Source organism: Helicoverpa armigera, chromosome 20, assembly GCF_030705265.1.
Source record: "Helicoverpa armigera isolate CAAS_96S chromosome 20, ASM3070526v1, whole genome shotgun sequence".
In the NCBI taxonomy this organism is placed as follows: Eukaryota; Metazoa; Arthropoda; class Insecta; order Lepidoptera; family Noctuidae; genus Helicoverpa; species Helicoverpa armigera.
Window position 1 is genome coordinate 5955003 of NC_087139.1, and position 22375 is coordinate 5977377.

The 22375-nt window shown below is 38.4% G+C and overlaps 3 protein-coding genes across 3 annotated transcripts; all 3 read left to right on the forward strand.

Annotated features, from left to right (window-relative positions):
• The first annotated feature begins 72 nt into the window (after window positions 1-72).
• On the forward strand, window positions 73-8552 carry LOC110373458 (uncharacterized). The gene is made up of 11 exons (XM_064039864.1): window positions 73-247; window positions 1719-1816; window positions 2704-2878; window positions 3685-3918; window positions 5336-5491; window positions 6020-6157; window positions 6529-6632; window positions 6918-7017; window positions 7121-7282; window positions 8182-8439; window positions 8514-8552. Exons 1-11 carry the CDS (start codon window positions 191-193, stop codon window positions 8550-8552), a joined length of 1521 nt encoding a protein of 506 aa, XP_063895934.1. The 5' UTR covers window positions 73-190.
• Window positions 8553-8911: 359 nt separating this feature from the next.
• On the forward strand, window positions 8912-11095 carry LOC135118285 (uncharacterized). Its single transcript, XM_064039782.1, has 3 exons — window positions 8912-9091; window positions 9720-9916; window positions 10911-11095. The coding sequence occupies exons 1-3, from the start codon at window positions 8938-8940 to the stop codon at window positions 11070-11072; spliced, it is 513 nt and encodes a 170-aa protein (XP_063895852.1). The 5' UTR covers window positions 8912-8937; the 3' UTR covers window positions 11073-11095.
• Window positions 11096-19958: 8863 nt separating this feature from the next.
• LOC110373389 (uncharacterized) lies at window positions 19959-21779 on the forward strand. Its single transcript, XM_049848643.2, has 8 exons — window positions 19959-19973; window positions 20063-20146; window positions 20240-20341; window positions 20425-20539; window positions 20630-20703; window positions 20796-20879; window positions 20973-21540; window positions 21622-21779. Exons 1-8 carry the CDS (start codon window positions 19959-19961, stop codon window positions 21738-21740), a joined length of 1161 nt encoding a protein of 386 aa, XP_049704600.2. The 3' UTR covers window positions 21741-21779.
• The last annotated feature ends 596 nt before the right edge of the window (window positions 21780-22375 follow it).

Consider the following 22375-nt stretch of genomic DNA (forward strand, 5'->3'; position numbering starts at 1 on the left):
ATGTAAATTTAGCTCACGTTTAGCTGCTAAATAATCTATAATTGGCTGTGAAACAGGCCGTTCGATATGTATCGATCGCTTTAGTCGCGGGCTGTAATTCTCAGCCTGTAATGACCCGAGCCGAGCATTGCACTCCAGTTCATTTAAACGCCGGTAGTGTCAAAGCGAGTGCACTATCCATTACCGAACTATGATTCTCATTAACCTAGTGCTTGTGTACATATCGGCGATTTTCCTCCAAAATGCGGTGAGTAATTTTTTTGTCCGAAAGTGTTTTGAACGCTCTAGAAAGATCGTTTTAATCGAGTTAGTGATGACATTCAAATGAGTTTTGAATATTAATTTTGCGTGAGTCAAAGCTTAATAATAAAATGTATATTGATGACCGTATTTGAAATGTGAATCGCTAATTATTTTAATTAGTTTGTTTGAATTATTCGAAGCTGGAAGTTTTTGTTTTGGGTATATTTAGTCTGTGTACAATGCAGTCGTTTATTGCATGTGACAGCAATGCGGATGAATATTTCGATGTTCGTTTGTTTATTGTTTTATTAGATTTTGCGTACATTATATACCCTGATATGGGTGCATATATGGTGACTCGCTAGTATATCAAAAAGTTTCCACTACAATACATTTTAATGATCATAATTGAATTAGTGCTTCCAATGTACTGAGCCATTAATGCCTAATTAATTACAGCAAGTACATATTTCATTATCGTTTGCCGCAAAACGTGTTTTCAGCGTAATAAGGTACATGGACTAATGTATTAATAAATAAATACAGGTTTGTACACCCAAGAGGCGTATTAACGGTAATTATGAGGTAACATGGCAGATGTTACCTAGTGTTAATTGTAATTTATTGTTCTTAGAAATATTTATACTTATTTATTTAGGTGTTGTACATGCCAAAAAATTAAGATGAATTATTATTATTAAGATGAGTTATGTCATTGTTTTCAGAGTAGTTCAGTACTTTTTCTTAATTTCAGTACTTCACAGTTTTTTTTTCTTTTTAAATAAAGTCCCAGTACCAGTCATTTGCACCTATGCAGACCAAAGTTTCATTCCAAATATTTTCCCCTTGTCTACTGCCACTTGTCTATAGCTAACTCGTCTAATTAGCTAACTAACTCTAACTTAACTTATCATAGTTTGGGTTTTGAAGTCTTTAAAACACACCCAATTCAGGCGCCAACTGTAATTTAATATTTTAATAGTTACGCATTTCTTTCAATGACATACTCGTAGCCGTCTACGACCTTTGCTACGATCGTAGCCGGTGGCTACGCCATGCTACGAGAGTCCATAGAATCGCCCGCCCCGTACAATATGAATATATACTTACGCTTACTACGTCCACGGTCATAAGCTTGCGTGACTGTTTCTCGTAAGAATATAGAAATACTATGAGTAAGAAATGGTTAGCTAATATTATGTATGAGTAACATAAAGGGTCTCAATTGCATTTGTAATTTATGATTATACTGTCGTCTGTATATAGTACCTACATATTTATTAATTTATTTATAAACATTCATACATTAGGTGTGCACTTAAGTTGCAGACTGGACATTGGCTGTATACATGCAACCCGCCCTTGCCCTCATGGGGGATTCTTAACGATAAAAACTGTCTTTAAAATGACAAGTATGAAGTACAAATTTAATATTTTTTACTTAAGTTCAAGCATGAGTGTATTTGGTTAACCAGGCAGCTGAACCGCCGAAGTTTCGAATTCTGGCGCCCGCTTTCGTCTGTCCCAAAGACAAGGATGCTATCATAGACAAGCCAGACAATACTGTTATCACGTAAGTATAACAAAGGCAGTTATTTTTATTTCATCAGTAGTACCTACTTACTAGCTTCCGTCAACGGTTTCATCCGCATCGCGTGGGTAGATGCCAATCTGCACACCTGGATAAAAATCCTATAACTTTACTTGATCCTTATTTAACAGTAAAAAATATTTTTAAATGAGTTGTTTCTGAGATAAGCACTTTCAAAATAAACAGACTCTTCAGCTTTACAACAGTAAAATAGTAGAGTAGATTAGAGAGACTTCCTATCAATATTCTCCAGAAGGAGTTACGAAGAAATAACTCAAACAATATAATAATTAGATAATAACAGACAATTCTCGCTAAATAATATTAGTGACAAGTAGCGTGTCGGCGCCATATTAGCAGGATACACTGACAGACGCAGCAATAAGCTCTGCTTATTAATATCCATTGTTACACGCGTTTTTGTTGGCATTTTCCTCATTATGTTCCGTTGAATCTATACGAATGTTTCTTTGTTCGAGTATAAAGGAAAGTATATAAATTCTAAAAATAGTCTCATTGATACAAATTCACATAATAAGGCCTTGTGGGGTTGTCATTTAAAAATTGAGAAAAAATACTTGACAATAATGTACCTCTATATCATCTTTATCCTCATCCATATCTCTACTAAGTAATATAATAAAAAATGCGACAGTAACTACCTATGCGAAATTAGTGTATGTCCGATTTTTACGCAAAACTTCTGAGCCGTTTGATGCATAGTTAGTATAGAACGTGAAGGGGGCACATAAGCTACTTTTTGTCCAGGTGCGAGAAATAGATAGATAATCCCCTCGGGACTCTGAAGGATTATCAAGGTTGAACCGCTAGTCAACAATAATTTTAATAACTGAATACTCCTTTTGTAGCTTGCAGACAGACCCAAGTATAAGAGTGGAGTTCAACTGGGTGGTGCGCTGGCACCCGCTGGTTGCGCCCACGCAGCGCTTCACTCTCGAGCTCTGGCACGCCGTCAGGGAGCTCGAACTCAAGCTCAATGGACCCCAGCTAGAGACAAACGTCTTCGTTATTAATAACACTGAAGTATACCATTTTATTTCACCTACAAGAATCTCTAGTTTAAAGTTGAAGTAGAATAATATAAATGAAACGTCATCATCAATTATAACTTCACAACATCCATGAAGGGAAAACACTATTTGGAATGTTATAAATGTTTTATTAATTCAAAGCTATGTATAAATACCTCAATAGTAAAAATATTCATCATACATATTTGTTTGGGACGAGTGCTGCATTTACAAAACAGACCACTCACATTCATCTTACATTTCCATCACTGGTCTCTCGTGGTTGTCAGCCCGACAGAATATAGCCCGAAAAAGTTCAGCTCAAAATTATGATGACAACTCGAAATGGGATATCGATCGCAATGCCCAAGCCCTCTCAAACAAACACTACGGCTATTTCAGTCCGTATTTTCTCTGGTTTAATACGCAGTGTTTTGTTCTGATCCCAAAACTCATTTTGTGAGGTAATCCGAGGTTCTGCCTATTCACGTAATGTCACGACCCAATCGATGTACGAATCTGGGTTACCTAGAGCGCACTTTAGTCGATATAGACTATAGTTTTATCGATTAGAAAAGTAGTAAAAATGTTTTTTTTCAACAACCCACGCTGATTCTCTCCAACCTCTCTAACCAGTTGATGGGTAACCAAACAGTGCCTTGCCATAACATTACTGAGACACCACAATAAAAATATTACATAGTCTTTTAGATATGTATTAGTGATGATTAGTGATGAATGATAATTAGAATCTCAGATTAATGTGAACTTAACAGCATCCTACAGGCGGTGGGCCTTTAATTCTTCGTGCCTTTTCAGCTGCTCCCCGGCGTAAACTACATATTCAACGTCACAGCTTCTACATACAACAATGACGAGGTGTCAGAACAGTCGTTCAGCATCGACAACAGCCAGGGAGACAGCAAGCTGCTCATGGAGGGAAGGTCTGACTTGTTCTCCATCGTGCTGCTGGGGGGACAGGTCACTTATGCCGATATAGACTTCGTGCTCGAAGCTGAGGTTACTTCGTGTTATAGGAGCCATGATTATTATGTAAGTGATGCCGTTTTTTATAGCTATTTCTTTAACGTTAATGTCGGTCCTGTTCCTGATCTCTCTACGGTCGTGTCGGACAGCCGTCCATCAGCCGCACTCGGGCTATGAGAGTAAAAAACTAGTGAGTGCACCTGTGTCTGCGCAAATGCTTGTGCACTATAATATGTCCAGTTGGCTAATCTCCTTGCATAAGAACAGCCACCGTAGCCGATAATCGGCTGGGAGGACATCACATCAATAATAAAAACAACAGTGTAGTTCATGTAGTTAAAGAAACTGTGCATAATAAATATTTTCAATGTGAACAAAAGTTACGTCGCTATAATTGTATCATGTCTTGACCTATCCTAAAGTATGAGTTAGTTTTTATCGATTTGGACATACTCTGAATGAGTGAGTCATAGGTATGAGCGGCAGCCGGGCAGGTGAAGCCTCTCAAGTGTCAAACCATAGGTGAAATTAGTATTTTACTGCGACGTACAGTCTATGGTTTCTCTGAACATAATAAATATAATTTTCCTTCCCATACCTAAAAAATGCTAAGTAATGGTAAACCACGGCGTAGGTATGTGCTACTATAATAAATAATATATGAATACCGGGACACCTTTTTAACACACGGTCGGTTAGCCCCATTGTAATTTTCATTATCTTGTGTTATGGGTGCTAGCACATCTGATAGTCTACATATAACATACATATTGGACCACGGTCAACATGCATGCTCATCTCACAAATGTCGACCGAACTGTGAATCGAACCCGGGACCTCAGGTTCGTCCGTCCGGCATTGGAACCATTGCGCCATCGAGGTCGTCAAAGTACTATTCAAAGTGTTTTTATTCAACTTCTGCTACAGGTTCATAAAGGGAATTGGATTTTTCAATTACTACTGCTGTATTCTTAGTCTATTCACCCCATCTCAATAAATCAATTTAGTTTTAATTTCAATCACCGAAGTATGAAACCATAAATTCTCTTCTTAAATGAGATTTTCTGGGCTTTGTTTAGTTTGTACAGCCTTTAGTCCAGAGGCGGTTATCAATTCTCGTATATTTAATTAAGTTTAGTTATTGTTGCGTTAAATTGAAATAGTTAGCAAAAATATATGTAGAACTATAACTTCGTGACTATTGAAACTTCCAACGTAAGTAGGTATATTACCTACATTTTTATTCGTGTAAATTTAATTCGCATGTATGTTGAATAATGACGGTATTACAATTGTTTGCTTATAGCTACAACAATTATTTTTCAACTAAAATCTTTCTAAGGACTGAGACCAAGTTACACCATTTAACTATAACCAAAAAACAGTTAAAAGGCGCAACTTACCATACGTTCTATTTTTAATCTACCTTCTATATTTAATTCTAAGTTTGCTCGAAATCTTAATTCGTTTGTCTTGTCTCTAGTTTGTGTGGACAGTAACGAGTGCTCATCACAACGTGGCGGTATCTGACGTGAAGGGCTCCCGGCTGCTCATCCGCGCCGGCACCCTCACTCCTGGACTATCCTACGACGTCCTCTGTCAAGTGTACAAGTTCTCTAATGGGGAGTTTATCACGCAGGTATCTTACTAATAAAATAAAGAGATAAATGTTTGTTTTTGGAAAGGAACGGCTCGGAAACCACTGAATTGGTTTGAAAAAATATTTCATTGTTAGGAAGCTACACTATCCCCGCGGTCATATATAGGCTATATTTTATCTGGGTGCGGGAGTGTTTTTCACAGGACACGGGTGAAACTGTGGAAGTCGGCTAGTGTTTAATAAATAAATATTTGTTCGCAGTATGTATTTACTGGGAAGATCTCCAGGAATTGACTTAGATGGTAAATGAAAGCTGCATGATGTTACAGGTTACATAAACAGCTCATATGGATGAAAGCAACGTCCAACAGCTAGTTTAGTTCAGAGTGAACCTTACTCTTTACTTCACTGACTTCGAATCCCAGGTTGAGCCGTTTTGTAGTGAACTACAAATTTTACTAGGTTGCTCGGAACATATATTTATACATACAGAGATTGAGTTGAGGCCTACCTTTTCGTGTTATAATAAAATGAATTTTAATGCTTATAGTATAAAGTCCATTTCAGAGTAGTCTGCCATTCCGTGTGCTACATAGAGGACTGAGTGTGAACTTCAATGTTGAGATGTTGGTCGTATCTATTGAGACGCCTTTCAAGCTATACACGGATCTCAATAAGCTGGATTACTTGGATGATGGAATGACTGTGAGTGCATCTTTATCATATGGATAGATTAATGAAAAAAAACCTAATCCTGGTCCATTATGTATAAACTTGTTGAAAATTAATAACGCTTCGAGTTCCTAAATCTATGCCAAAAAACGATGCTAAAAATAAACATTGAAAATTTCCATACTTTTTAATTAAGCTTTCTATCTATTTATTTAAACCGTGACTTGTAATCTACTTATGTTTAATAAACGAAGTGCTTTTTGTAAACATTTTCGAAGAACTAACATAGGTATATTTTATCCAACCACAACAACGCAGACTTACCTGATTCCTTAACCACATTTTTACTTATCCTGTTTATATTTTAACTTTATTTTCTTCTTAAATTGTCTTTTAATTTGTAGATAGCTTGGGAGTGTACATTCGGCGGCGAGCCAGTCGATACATTCTACGAGACTGATGACGAAGGGACGCTGTCCTTCCCATCGGGACTGTCTTACGTGGGCGAGTAAGTTATTGCCTGATTTTGTTAAGTAATTGCTTTATTTCATTTTTTTATTATTCGTAGGCAGTGACGGTGTTCAATTTTATTTTTTTGACTGTAACATTTTTTAATTAAGTATTAGGTTCTCTGGTTGATTACGCTTTTAAATTACACCATTACGAATCATGTTCTTTCGTACCCAATAATGCTCACTACATATTTATATTGCTTGCAAACATTTACTCGCATCAATGAAACAGATATTTTGAAAAATGATAACCAGTATTCAATGCGTTAATTTCTTGACAGGTACCTTATATCGTTGACAGTGAATGTCGCGGGCCAGACTGCAGGAGATCAAGTTATAGCTCGCGTGAATACCGTCGAAACCAATCTGCCTGTTATCAGGGTAAACATCCCACCTTTTACTTTCAAAGTTCAAGATTACAAAAAAAAGATTAAAAACGAAGCACCTTAGTTGAAATCTTACATTGCACTTTACCATTGAACAGATGTACCAAATGTTCAGAATTCTGAACGAAGGCAGCGTAGTGACAATGAGGGCTAACGTGAGCAACATGGTACCAGGGTGCTCCGTCGTTTGGTACTTCAAGAGCCAACACTGCTTAGTATCTGAGTTCTCAACCGCCACTGACATTTGCGTTGATAATGAGGTAATGTAGTCATAAGTGCTAGTCATTTGTTTTTAGTTGTAGGTAATGTACTGAAAATGTAACAAACAAACAGACCATATTCGCATGTATGGTCGACTATATACCTTTATAGATATTCGATGTTCAATTCCCCACTGTATTAAACGATAACAAAGCTGTTACCACCCAATAATACGCTCACATTCCAAACTTACCGCTAAACCAAACGCACCATCAAATATACGTATAAAACCAATTTAGATATTACCAGAAATTGGGTGAACATTGTATTTATTCGCGGGGCGAGGGCTGGGTGTTAAGTAGCCGCTGCTTCGTGCGACTTCGCGCTACTTCGCGTGTCATAAGTACGTAGCGGCCCAGCGGTCAGCCTTTTTCATGTTTATTACATTTACGTCATGCTGAACTGACGGGTTTATGGCAACCGCTCAGAGGTGTAAAGGGCTATTATAATTCATTTATGTTAAGCTACATTTTTTATGATTAAAGTGTGAAAGTGTGCTGCAAATATGAAAGGCCAGAACTGAATTATAAGTTGTACACTTTTCACTATGGATTCTTGTGCCGTAAAATGTTTGCGAAAACTAAAACAAAACACTTTTAGCACGGCAACAAGAACAATGCAACTCTTTTACAAAATATAAATACGGGCTTCAAACACACGCCTTCATCAAACAACTATGTATTTAAAACTCTACAATAATGCACAAAGGTTTTACTAGAACAGATTTTGCTACGGCAGTTTTCATAAAAATCTAATACACATTCATTCTTACGGCAATTTATGATACTTCAAATTGGTTTAGCTTCAAATCGAAATAACCTTACTATACATATAAATATTTCTTTAACTACAAAATATTATTGGAATTTTAAAACTGATCGCTCATAGTTTCCCACAGCACGGCTCACCAATATCCGAACCGGTAAACTTTTATTCCCTGGAAGAGAACTTTTTGAGCGAGCTGACAGATTACACCAATGAGACTGGCTGGAGATCTGTGTATGCGAATGTGGAAGCCGCTGCGGGTAGAGTGAGGGTAGTAGCCGAGTGTAAGTGTCAGGAGACGAACAAAGAAGATAACTGTACTGCTGAGGGAGAGGTTTATGCTGATGTAATATTTAGTCTTAATGAGAGGCCCCAAGTTAGTTATGTGTTGGTAAGTTTTATTTTCTTTAGTATTTAACAATTATATGTACACCCTAAACTACCCATTTTCAAGGTATTCTCCAGATAAACTCCATCCAAAGGTTGTCTGGAAGAAATCGCTGATTAGCGATAAGACCGCCATTTGTACTCTTCTTTGTGTCCATTGGATGTCCTGTGTTGTGAATTTTTCTGGTGTACAATAAAGCATAATCTATCTATCTTTTATTGTTTTACACAAAACTGTTTTCAATTTAATTTATCAGCCCTAATGCTTAGTAATTCGGTAGTTGATTCAACGTCTTATGAATTGATATGTCGAACTTATGAAGAAGGTGAAATATTTGGACAGTCATTTTTATTTGTAAGACTGGTTTTTACCATCGGAGTATGAGTTGTAACTATGCACAGAGGAGTCTTGTTTGTAATACTACCGACAACTGCGTGGTGTTTGACTTATTTTAATTATAGACATATACATATACAGGTGATACCAGATGAAGGGACGGCAATGGAAACACTATTCCGGCTCAGCACCCGTCCCGTGGTGGACGAGAACATTCCTCTACGTTACTCTTTCTATTGCAACTTGAACAACAATGAGACGCTACTCATGGGGTCCTTCCTGGAGCATACCGCTGTTGAGGTCCTGTTGCCTTATGTTGGTGAGTCATAAGGATTATTACTAGCCAGGTTACACCTAGGACTGTAAAAAAGTTTACTAGACATATAATATTTAAGCTATTTTTTTTTTACTAGCTGACCTAGTGAACCTCGTATTGCACATTTTTGGGACAAAGTATGATACTAAGTTGAGACGTTCTTGTTGAACTGTAAAAGGTGTTTTGCAGATGCGTATGATATGAACATTTATAAACAATTTTGAAATAGACTCGTCTGTTAACAGCAAATTCTATTTTTGGGTGAAGCCATAAAATATACGGCTCCTGACATATTTATCCCAAGAAAGCGATATTAACATGAAAGCCAATTTTAATTATAATGTTAATTAAGAGGAAGATTTCAAAATAAGAGCAAAATACATAGAGATTAAGGCCCAATTTCGCCGATAACAAGACATCTGTTTTTCTTAAAACTACTATATTCACCTACAACATATTTATTTAACTATTGATTAACGCTCAATCTTACTCCGTGTGAGAGGAGGCCTGTGCCCAGCAATGGGACGATATAAAGGCTGTTACGTAACGTAACTATTTATTTAATGGTAAAAATTCATACTAAACAGTTGTTTCAAGAAAACTTACATTCATATTGTGGGTGAACTTGCAGAGGGTGGTACATTTGTGTGGGTGGAGGTGTGTGACTCGCTGGGCGCTTGTACCACTAGTGGGACAACTCTCGTGCCGATGTTGCCCGGGAAGGCGCGCACGGTAGACGCGGTGCTGGAGGATGCGCGCGCGCACCTGAGGCGGTGCGAGCTGATGATGCTGAGGAGACTGGCTGCGGCTGCTGTTGTTACTTATACTGTTAGTTATATTTATATATTAGTACTAGCTTCTGTCTTCGCTCGCGTGGGGTGTTGATAAAAAGTAGCCTATGTGTTAATCCAGGGTACCGCCTATCTACATACCAAATTTCAACCAAATAGGACCAGTAGTTTTTGCGTAAAAGAATAACAAAAGACAGAATACATTATCACAATCTTTGACATTTATAATATCAGTGGGATATAACAAAATTATTAAGTAAAATTACATGTAATCTATTTATCTTCTAATTTTGAAGAATAAACCCAGTGAGCGGTAACTTAAAGTTAAGTAATGTTCCTACAACTGTATGTGGATGTTTCTACCTTCTAACAGTCTAATAAAGTATTCAAAAGCAGGTCAATCTGATCAAATCCAACGAAACTACGCTACGTAATTGACAAGTGATTGAAAGCCAGAATGCTAACTGTCAAGAATAATTCAACTGGCCTACTATCGGCTTACAACTGTGCCGTTTGTAAATTAGTATTAGGGTCGTGAGACGTACATAAATATTTAGTTGTAAACGTTCGTGCTTGACCACGTTTCTTATGTATTCAATGAAAAAGTAATGCGAGGTCGCTACGCCGTAGCGTACTACACGCTACGGCTACTACGCCGAGTTACGGAGATTATAATCTGCTACGTGAATATATTACGTTTGATTTTGTTTTCATTAATGTCCAAGGTTTCTTTTTGTGTACATTTTAATTTTCTATTACTAAACTTGTATAGAACTTGAATAGATATCTATTAATTGATAATTTTACGAGCCCGAAATGACCTATTTTCCTTTCCTTTTTTCCTTTTCTTTTTTCCAAAGGATGCCGTCTTGATCTATTTTTTACATTTCGAACGTCAGCTACTTTTACTGTTGTAATAAAACTAATCCTTAGCTTGCAAATAAATAATTCGTTTATTGGTTCTTTACGATGACGCCTTTTTACATGACAATAGTGAAGAACAAATATCTGATACTTATTTCTTTCTTCAGAACGCCGGCCAAGAGGAGTCCCTCTCAAAGTTCACTACAGCCTTACTGAACGCGCTGGGAGGCATCGACGACCGCTGCATTGAGACCAACTATGACGACTATACTGACTTCATGTCCTGGCTGCAGAATGCTGCTGGCACCGACACCACCAAGTTCATGTAGTGCACTTTAAAGAATAAATAGTTCTGCTATAGAATTGTTGTTCATTTGTTTTTAACTGTTTCCTAACTGCATACATTTTTTTACGACGTCAAAAATCATCAAATGACCCCCTCCCGCTGTGGGATAGCAGCGGTACAGGAGTGTCAGAATCTTACTGACTAAAACCGTCGTGTTCCGTCGTAGGCCTTTTATGTACCAGGGCCGCGCGTTTTTTCCCAACACGGGTAAGCTCTAGAAAAAGTAATAGGCTCCAAGAATAAGCAGTCTTGGTACAGAACTGTTGTTCATTTGTTTTTGACTGTTTCCCCAACTGCATACCTGGGTTCGAGACCAACTATGCCGACTACACTGACTTCATGTCCTGGCTGCAGAACGCTGCCGGCACTGACACCACCAAGTTCATGTAGTGCACTTTCAAGAAATTAGAATTATTAGAAAACATTAGAAAACAACCTAGCAAAAATTTTTCAGTTTATAACGAGGTTTTCAATCTACTTAGATTTTGTCCACAATAAGATAAAGTTTTCTTCTTCAAAAACGTAACAGAGTAATGACGTTACTATCACATCTATATTAGCGAAGATCTACCTTTTAACAAACCTTTTTTGGGCCCACAACGAAAAGACGTCGTCCATTAGATTAGGGTCAATCTTGGGTGCCAGTTTTGCTTCCTAATGTATTCAAATCCCTCCAAAGGTAATTCAGTGAAAGAACTCCCACACCAAACCAATGCAAAATAAGGACAGAATATTTACCTCACCCGTGTGCACGATAAAAGAGGAGTACAAAAATATGCTTGAGTTTTAGATAGTGTACATAATATAGGTAAGGTAAATGTATTTACTGGAACAAGAGCTCTCGTAGGGACGCTTGTTAGTGATACGACAACTGCAGTGAGCGCAGTAACGACAAAGCAATACGTACCTACCGATACCCGCTCACCTGAGACGGAACGAAGGCATGAGCGATAGCGATTATGAAAGACCTGGGGAATATAACCCACAAAACTACCTACGAATTCGTCGATGTTCTGAACTATGTAGGCTTAAGTATGCCCTCTGTGTAACTACATACTCTGTTGAGTAAATTTTTGCATCATAGTTAAGGCATTGAGCAAGATATCCAGTAGGAAAAAACTTGTTAGTTCATGAATATTGATGTAGATTGGTTCACCTAAATATAATACATAAAAATAACTCGCTTAATTAGATAGTCTCGGTCATAGGTTCTACATACTTACAACTGGGAGCGTCACCGCCGATAAAAAATGCATTATCTACAAAACAATGCACAATAAAGTCCTTACAATAAACGCTAATCTCTCGTAACTTATATATCCCACATAATACGCGGCGGCGCAAGCTCGCGTCCTCCGTTAACGAACCGATATACGATCGAAGAAAAACCTCCTTACAGCCTCCAGCGCCGTAACTCGATATACTGCGATACTTATTTATACGGCAAATACGAGCAATGCACTCAATGCTCCGTAAACACACAATTGAACGAGAAACAAATAAAAAACATTTATAAATTCAATCGCAGTTCTTATTTCTCCGTATTAATAAGTGGAACCATTTTCTTTCTTTGTTGGTTGGTTTTTATTTTATATTCAAATTGATTTTTCTTGTGCTGTTCGCAGTTTGTTTACAGGGAGTGGAAAATTACGGAGTGGAGTTTAGTTGGAGTTTAGTGACTCTCAGGAATGCTCAGGAAAGAAGGTTTTAATAATATCGAAGCTTTAACATGCTAGCTTAACTTTTTGCGATAGTGTTTGAAGCTAAAAAATTACTATTTAATTAGCTATATCAATTTCCACATTAAATTGTATTTACCATTAAGAAAAGTAACAGGATCAGAATAATTATAATTATCTTTAATTGACATGAATTGCCGTGTAGCGACGGCTTAAGAATACATATGTCGCTACCCCTTCTTCCAGTGGGTGTCGTAGAAGTCGACTAATGGAGACAATTGCACCGAACACCAGTGCGAGAGAAGGAAAACTCGAAAAAAACCCTCTATCAACCCGTCTGGCCAGCGTGATAGCAGTAGGCTAAATACCTCCATGAGCAGCACAAAAAAGCCACGGCCCCTAGTTCCCGGCAGTCCCGCTATTCCCGGTCACGGTGGCGACCGTGGTGACGGCGGGGCAGGGGGTGCGAAGAATCTCCGGGTTACGGGAGGCCACCAAACAAAACTGACTCTGGCGACGTACAACGGCCGCACGCTACGGCTTGACTCGCATCTGGCGCAACTCGAGGTGGAACTTGGGAAGATTAGGTGGCACATATTAGGGTTATGTGAAGTTCGAAGAGAGGGGGAGGACACCATAACCCTCGAATCAGGTCACCTAATGTACTTCCGAGAGGAGACCAACAATCCCAAGGTGGCGTTGGGTTTCTGGTTAATAAGTCCCTAGCTGATAACGTTGTGGAGGTGTCTAGTGTGTCGAACAGGGTAGCGTACCTTATCATAAAGCTCACCGACAGGTATAGCCTCAAGGTAGTGCAAGTGTACGCACCGACCTCGACACATTCAGACGATGAAGTGGAGGATATGTTTGATGATATATCAAGGGCCCTCCACTTCACTACAAAGACCCATTACACCGTTGTCATGGGGGACTTTAACGCTAAAGTGGGAGTACAGACTTGCGGCGAATCGGCAGTAGGATCCCATGGATTTGGAAGCAGGATTCATAGGGGGCAAATGCTCGTCAACTTCCTCGAACGCGAGGGGCTCTTTTGATGAACTCCTTTTCAAAAGCAGCCCCAAAGGAAGTGGACGTGGCAAAGCCCCGACACTATGACTAAAATGAGATTGACTTCATCATGACGAACAAGAAGCACATATTCAGAGACGTCTCCGTGATCAATAGGTTTAATACCGGTAGCGATCACCGACTTGTCCGAGGCTCTCTGAATATCAACTTCAAGGCCGAACGTTTCCGTCTGATGAAGGCCAGGCTCCGACCAACACTGCTCCAAACCATGACAGGATCCGAAACGTTCCAGTCAAATTTGGAGAACCGATTTGCCGCCGTGGAAACCACAACAGACGTTAACCAGAACCACGAATATGTGGTTCGGATCCTCAGGAGGAAGGTTCGAGATTCTGTAACATGCAGCGTAAGGGCAAGAAATCAAAGCTTTCGGAAGAGACATTAGGGCTTATGAAGAAACGACGTGAAAACCCGCCTGTCACTTCGTCAGCTAAGCGGGCTCTAAACCAAGAGATCAACAAGCACGTACGACGCGACCTCCGGTACTCAATACTCTTGCCATTGAAAGAGCAATTGAGCTGAATCGGGGTCAAAGGTGTTCGTACAATCTCTTGGAAGAAGCCACTTGACGAAGCTGACCACAACAAGTGGAGAAGTCGTTTCTTCGGTGCCGGCAGTCCTTTCGGAAGTGGAAAATTTCTATGGCCGGTTATACGCATCGCATGCATCTCGACCTGATCCCGGAAATGAGGATTCTAGAGCCACATTAACACGCCATTTCACCGAAGACCTGCCAGAAGTCAGCAGTGGCGAAATCGAGATCGCTCTGAGACAGCTCAAAATGGAAAAGCCCTGGCGAGGATGGCATTACAACAGAGCTTTTAAAAGCAGGAGGTAAGCCCGTACTGGGGAGCTCCAGAAGCTTTTAATGCCGTCCTGTTTGAAGGAGAACTCCAGAGGCGTGGAGTAGGAGTGTTGTCGTCCTGTTCTTCAAAAGGAGACAAAACCCAGTTGAAGAACTATCGACCCATTTCCCTCCTAAGCCACGTCTATAAGCTGTTCTCAAGAGTGATCACGAACCGACTTGCGCGAAGACTCGACGAATTCCAACCACCGGAGCAGGCTGGGTTTCGGAGCGGATACGGCACCATAGACCACATCCACACAGTGCGGCAGATTATACAGAAGACCGAAGAGTATAATCAGCCCCTGTGTCTAGCATTTGTGGACTATGAGAAGGCCTTTGACTCGGTTGAAATCTGGTCTGTTCTGGAGTCCCTGCAGCGTTGTCAAGTAGATTGGCGATACATCCAAGTGATGAGATGTCTCTACGAAGCCGCTACAATGTCCGTCCAAGTACAGAATCAGCAAACAAGGCCCATACCGTTGCATCGAGGAGTGAGACAAGGGGATGTTATTTCCCGAAACTGTTCACTAATGCAATGGAGGATATGTTCAAGACGCTGAACTGGAAAGGACGCGGCATCAACATCAATGGCGAACACATCTCTCACTTGAGATTTGCTGACGATATCGTCATCATGGCGGAAACGCTGCAGGACCTACAACAGATGCTTAACGACCTGGCTGAATCTTCTCTACGCATCGGCCTACGGATGAACTTGGACAAAACCAAGGTCATGTTCAATGAACATGTTCTACCGGAACCGATTGCGATACACGGCGCCGTTCTCGAAGTTGTTCGGAAATATGTATACCTCGGGCAGACATTGCAGTTAGGTAGAAACAACTTTGAGGACGAGGTGAATAGGAGAATTCAGTTGGGTTGGGCTGCATTTGGGAAGCTACGTCGAGTCCTAACATCGTCGATTCCACAGTGCCTAAAGACAAAAGTCTTCAATCAGTGCGTCCTACCTGTCATGACTTACGGAGCCGAAACGTGGACACTGACGGTACGGCTGGTCCACAAGTTTAAAGTCGCTCAGCGGGCTATGGAAAGAGCTATGCTCGGCGTTTCTCTGAGGGATCGCATCAGAAATGAGGTAATCCGTCAGAGAACCAAGGTCATCGACATAGCCTACCGAATCAGCAAGCTGAAGTGGCAGTGGGCTGGCCATATTAGCCGAAGAACCGATAACCGTTGGGGTAAACGAGTTCTAGAGTGGAGACCGCGCCTCGGCAAACGTAGTGTAGGACGTCCTCAGGCACGGTGGAGTGATGACTTGCGCAAGACGGCTGGCAGGAGCTGGATGCGAGAAGCCGAAAATCGATCTCAGTGGCGTGCACTTGGAGAGGCCTATGTCCAGCAGTGGACTGCGATAGGCTGATGATGACATGAATTGTGATACTTAAGTCAATTAAGTAGGTTAAGAATTCTTAAACATCACTGATAACTTAGATAACTCACTCATAAGTCAGATAACTCGAGCTTCGTAGCGGTCACTGCAAGTTACCCTTCCTCAAAACATTAATCAAATATGATTCCTATTCCAATTCCACTAGACAACTACTGATTACTTCTTCACTAACCACTTTCTATGGGTACAGTAATACAGCGTTATTTTACAAAATTTCCTAGACATGCCGTTACAAAAACAACGCATTTTTCCTACTCCTTATCTTTGAATATTCAAACACATGTTTTGTCACGAAAACAACAATAAAGAAAGAATGCCTAAAAATATGTTGAACATATGAAATACCAAAACTGTTCCCCGACGCCCCGAACTTGGTTAGTAACACTGAACTCAGGTAAAAAATTCCGATAACATGCATTGTTCTAATTACGGACTCGTAAAACGGGTGTGAAGCTAAATATTTGCTAATTAACATAAGTAGGGCAATAAATAACCTTTTTTTAAGAAATACATTAAAGAGATTAGCGTCCTATTGTTCTAGTTGAGAGTTCAGAGGGATTAGCCGACAAAAGGATTAGTGAGTTTGTCACTAGAACTATTCGTAGAAGTAGGCAGGTATGGACTACATTAAGTTGTACAAAACTGAATCGTTCTGCGACATTGTAGTAATTTCTAGGATTAGTAGGGTCATTTCGCCTGTTCGCGTCCATAGCCCAGTTCGCGTCCATTTTGCCGATCTCCTTTTAAAAATCCTCGAAAACAAGTCAATTAACACACTAATCAAACGAAAAGTCATTACCGCTAATACGTTAATGTATAAGAGGCACGCACAGATAGACAAACGTTCTGTGCGTCCAACCAATCCTTTTAGAAAAAATAATTAGTCTAGGCTCTTCAACAAGAAAGCGAAAACACGCAGAATTTTAGATAAAAATTAGTGTGCAGCGGCGTGTTTGATGGTAAGTTTTATATTGTTTTATGTGAATTTTAGGATAGATAGCTATTTCTACAGTTTAATGATGAATAAAAGTATAATGTTTATTATGAATTTGGTAATGTTTTTTATATTTAACGAGTAAAATAAGGTGGACGCGAATTACTACATCGAATTTTACGAAACTTCCACTTTGCGTCCACAATGGACGCGAACTAAAACTATCCTCTATAATAATAAACCAAATTGCGTCCACTGTTTTCGTTAAATACTTGCTTATAAAAAATAATTAAAACATACTGTTTAATATTAATATATTAAACAGTACATTTTTTTATTAAGATATATACGTGGTTATAATTAAATTATCAACTGATATAAGTAATTTCATTTAAGATAAATTCTTCCGATACAGGAAAAAAGAAGGAAAAGACAACATACACAGAAGAAGATTTAAATAAAGCGTTAAATGTTATTCGAGAGAAGAATAAATCGATAAAAAATATGCAAAGAATATGCTACCTTGTCTGATAATTTATTGACTCAACAATTCTTTTAGTTGTATGTTTACACAAAATTATTAAATTGTTTTGTTAATTTAATATGAAAGGAAATCGATCTACGGATCGAAGACGCCTGTAAGAGCTACTGGTCCATGAAGGGAGAACTCCCTTTATGTCTGAAGCGGAAACTAGTCGACATGTGTATTCTGCCCATCCTAACCTACGGCGCTCAGACTTGGTCTTTGACCGAATCTCAAAAGTCCATTCTAAAAGTATGCCAAAGGAGCATGGAGCGTAGCCTGCTCAGCATACGGCTTAGTGACCGGATACGCAACACCATTATCCGGTCCAAGATCCGGGCATAGTCGATGTGGGCAATAAGTCTGCAAAGTTGAAGTCGAATGCACCCGGACAAGTGGGCCAACATCACCACACACTGGATCCCTGAGGATGGAAGATGACCGAGAGGGAGACTAAGAAAACGCTGGTGAGAAGACTTGGACAGCTTCCTCTCGGACTGGCCACAAATAGCGATGGACAGAGAAAAATGGAAGGCTATGGGGGAGGCCTTTGCCCAGCAGTGGGACAGCATAGGCTAATAAAAAAAAAATAATATGGCCAAAAACTTAGTATAATCAAGGCGGATCTTAAGCATTCCCTGTGATTTTAGAGTAAAATTAACAGAACTGATTACTGTTTATTCTTCAAGTTGCAAAATTAATTGCCTAATTTTAAGTTACTTAAACCAATGTTGAGAAGAATTATTTTTATTTTTTAAAGTGAATTTTAAATGATGATAATGTTGATTTTTAATAATTAAGTTTATTGTTAAATAAAGAAATTGTTCAAATACAATCTTTCTTTATTCATTCTTAACAATTTCACCCCTATATTCCTTTTCAAAGCCGCTGGACGCGAACTGGACCATGGGTGGACGCGAATTGGATTTTGTGGACGCAAACTGGGTAAAACGCCTAATTCTGAGGTTTATCGATTTAAATAGAAAACGTAAGATATTTCTTATACAACTGAAAGTTAATCTTAAAATAGAGTAAATAAGGAATACATTACACAAATTTGACATGGAAATGAGTGCTGGAGCATTTTTATTATCGCCGTCAAACTTGCCAACTGCACTAAATGGTCGCCAACAGGCGAAATGACCCTATAACTTGTGTTTTAGATGTTTAAATGACGACAACAATTTTATAAAATTCATTTGGTCACGTAGGCATGCCGTATAGCCACCCGTAGTAACTCGTAGCAAAATTGCTACAATAGTTTGGATCGAATGTAATATTGTAAATAACTCTGTATGTATATATTTGTTGTTAATAAGGAATAATTCACAGAAGGTTCAGTAAAGTTTGGGGTCTAAGTCATATCACAGAGAGCGAACAATATTGATACCAAGTTAACGTAAGTTAAAATTGTCTGAGATAGATTTCATTGAAAAGTACTCAATACATATATACACCTCGCCGTTGATCAAAAAAGGGTGGAGAGCAATAGCGTAGTCTTATTATTTTAAATACTTACTCATATAAACTCTTTCTCAAGATCATCTGATTAAACCGTAGGGCGTAGTCTTACGACGTAGTCATACGATCATTACTTTAAAAATATTAGTGCATATCTACTTTTATGCTTTCCATTTTCTGCCTGTTTACTTACTTTATATCAAAAAACATAAAATTTATTTCCCCGTTAAAACTTATAGTGAACTTTTCGTCTCTCTATGAAAACTTTAAATAATCACATTTTCACGGGTTCGCTAGGATTTCTATTTATGTTTCTAATAAATCTTTATTTATTTAAGTGCTTGATAAAACGTTCGACAATTTTTTGTTATCAGATTGCAATCATATATGATTTTGTAAAAGAATTAGGCAATTAACAAATATTAGTTATGCATTAACTATTTGTTCAATCATTTAATATTTGAATCTTTCGTAATATTTTGAATAACTCCAGTTTTGATTAACGAAAATCACTATATACCTACTTCCTACCTAAAACATAACACGGACCTACATAGGTAGGTACTTCTAGCAACAACGGCTTATGTTTTCAAGTTATAAACTTATTAGATGCCATTTTAAATCCTATTATAATATTTAAAAAATACCCAAAAGTCGTTGTACACTTTCACTAGAAGTTATAAACAATAGGGTGTTTAGAACAATAGGTAATCCCTAAACAGCCAATAGTAAGGTTGCCTAGGTAGCCTCCCCCTCCCTATGTACCTGCGTAAGCGCAGGTAAGTATATAAACAGGGGTTGAAAAAAAATCGGGAATCATTACAGCGTTTGTTGCTAATTGGTGAAGTTCGACTGGTGTGGATTTTGAAATTAATATTTGTGGCAGTTATTGCTCGTAAATTAAATAAAGTAGTTTCGTTAAAATATGGGGAACAACAAGGTAAGTTATCGTAGTATGAAATCATGTTTAGTGGCTTTCATTATATATGTAAAAAACCGTATGTTTTAAACCCTTTGTTATTATTTCAGAAACAAACTTCGGGAGGAGAATCTGATGTTCCATACAGACGCCGCGGTAGACCGGCTGGCAAAAATCGAACTCCCCTATCACAGGTTTGTTACATTTCGTCTTCCAACAGTCTTATATGTATTAATATGTTCTCCTAATAATATTTTTATTAAATATCTGTTTTTACTCGTTTGCAGGAAGAGCGACGCGCACGCAATGCTCAATACGAGAGAGAACGTCGCAACGAAACTGCAGAAGCCATATCACAGCTGGTTGAGGCTGTACATTGCGATCCCAAAGTAAGTTATCTTTATGTACCAAGCTTTATAATGAACCTTTTTATGTATTATTATAGATTTTAACAATATTTTTCTCTTTACAGATCTCAAACGCAGACCTCCTAGCTACAGTGATCAGCCGTATCCAGAGAGCCACCAGAAAGAAATCTGAGAGCATCTCAGACTTACAACGCATCAACGCAAACTTGGAAGCTCAAAGTATGTATCTTATTTTTATGAAATCAAACTAATTTACTATGTTAATTAATTGTTAGAATGTTTTCTTAACATTATGTTGCTTTTTTGCAGTTCTCACACTCCAAGGCCGATTGGGTCTTGACGATGCAAGCTTAGAACGTTTAGGCAGTGAAGATGAGGATGATGTAAGTTATCTTTATTATAGTATCTTTTGAATCAACCATATTTCTCTAATGATTTTTTAGCTGTATTTATTAATATTTTTATTTCTTTCTAGGACATTGAAACGCCTGAGCCCCATTCATATCCTGAAACCAGTGCCAATTATATCGACAGTGAAAACTATGATCTAAGAAAACAGGTAAATATCTCTACATGTTTATTTAATTATGATGTAGGTACTTAAATTTCTTTGCAAGTTATTGATAATAATCTTTTCTTTATTTTGTTTCAGAGAAAAAAGCGTAAGCGATCAGAGCGTCAAAGTTCCAGCGAAGATATCCAACAAAAAAAACGCACTAAGACTCGATCGGAAACATGCTCGGTGGATTCCGGCATCGAGATGAGAGGTCAAACCGTGTCTCCACCGACCCTCACAATTCAGGACAATATGGACTACCTGATACAAGCCGATCGATCAGAGATCCCAGTGGAAATACAAGAAGAACAGGAGTACGTCTGCGAAACACACATCCAACTGCACACCGAATTGTACAATCAGATTTATAATTCTGAATCCCAAAGCTCTTCGGAATCCGTTCCCCAATGGGACATGGGAACTTTGTCTGCAGAATCACGGTCTATGCCATGCATGGAGAGTATTGCAAGATCGTTAATCGTGGTGCCTTCCATTGTACCACCTCAGCAACCGCCTGAGAGCCAAGATTACGCGCAGCCGGACTTAACAACCCTTCAGAACATTGAGCTGCAAAGTGACTTCGAAATTTCGAATGAAATAATCGCGAATGATTGTGATTATCAACCGCAAGAAGTCAACCAACTGTCCATCTTTGATTTTTTGGGTAAGTATCAAAATATTAATTAATTATTTACGAGATCTTTGAGGGCAAAATATAGATCCTAACTTGTTTTCTTCCTTTCAGACGATAGTGACAAAAGTTTGCTGAACAACTTGATGGGCCCCGGCTGCTTCGAAACCAGCGAATTCGTTGAGAATACGACGGACATGCAAGTCAGAAGTAATGTGTTGTCGGGTCATTGACGAATCATGAAGACAAAATACTGTGATTTTGGTATTTGCTCAAACACATGTAACATAATATGTGTTTTGACCGTATGGACCAATACTATTGTGTAACTTCATAATTTGTGACATTCTGTTTTTTTTAATCTATTGGCGAACCTATTTTATTTTTTTAACTAGTGAGACATACCTAGGTATCATTCCTAATGTACCTAATAGATTGAAAAATATAGGAATGTCAGTTAAATTAATCGTAGTTCGGTTCTAATCGAATTTTATTGGTCTGTGTACTTTGATTTTTTTATTTGATGTGATGATTATTTTATTATATTGACAATGATTGTGATCTTCGAATATTCAATTAATATTTTGGTGCAATATTGTAAAAAAAGCTATTATTGTCAACATTAGAGTACCTACTTACCTAATTTTTTTGTAATGCTATTCTCAATTTCGTAATTTTTTGGTTTGTGTTTTAATTAATGTAATTTTTATTTAAAAAAAAAGTAAAAATAAACAAGCATCAATACAAACCTACTTTGTTTAATTTATATTTTATAAAGGTACCTTTTAATCATTAGCCTGTTGGTTATCCGATCCCATTGCTACGCAAAGGCCTAGTTCCTTTGCGTATAGAATATTAGGACTCTGTT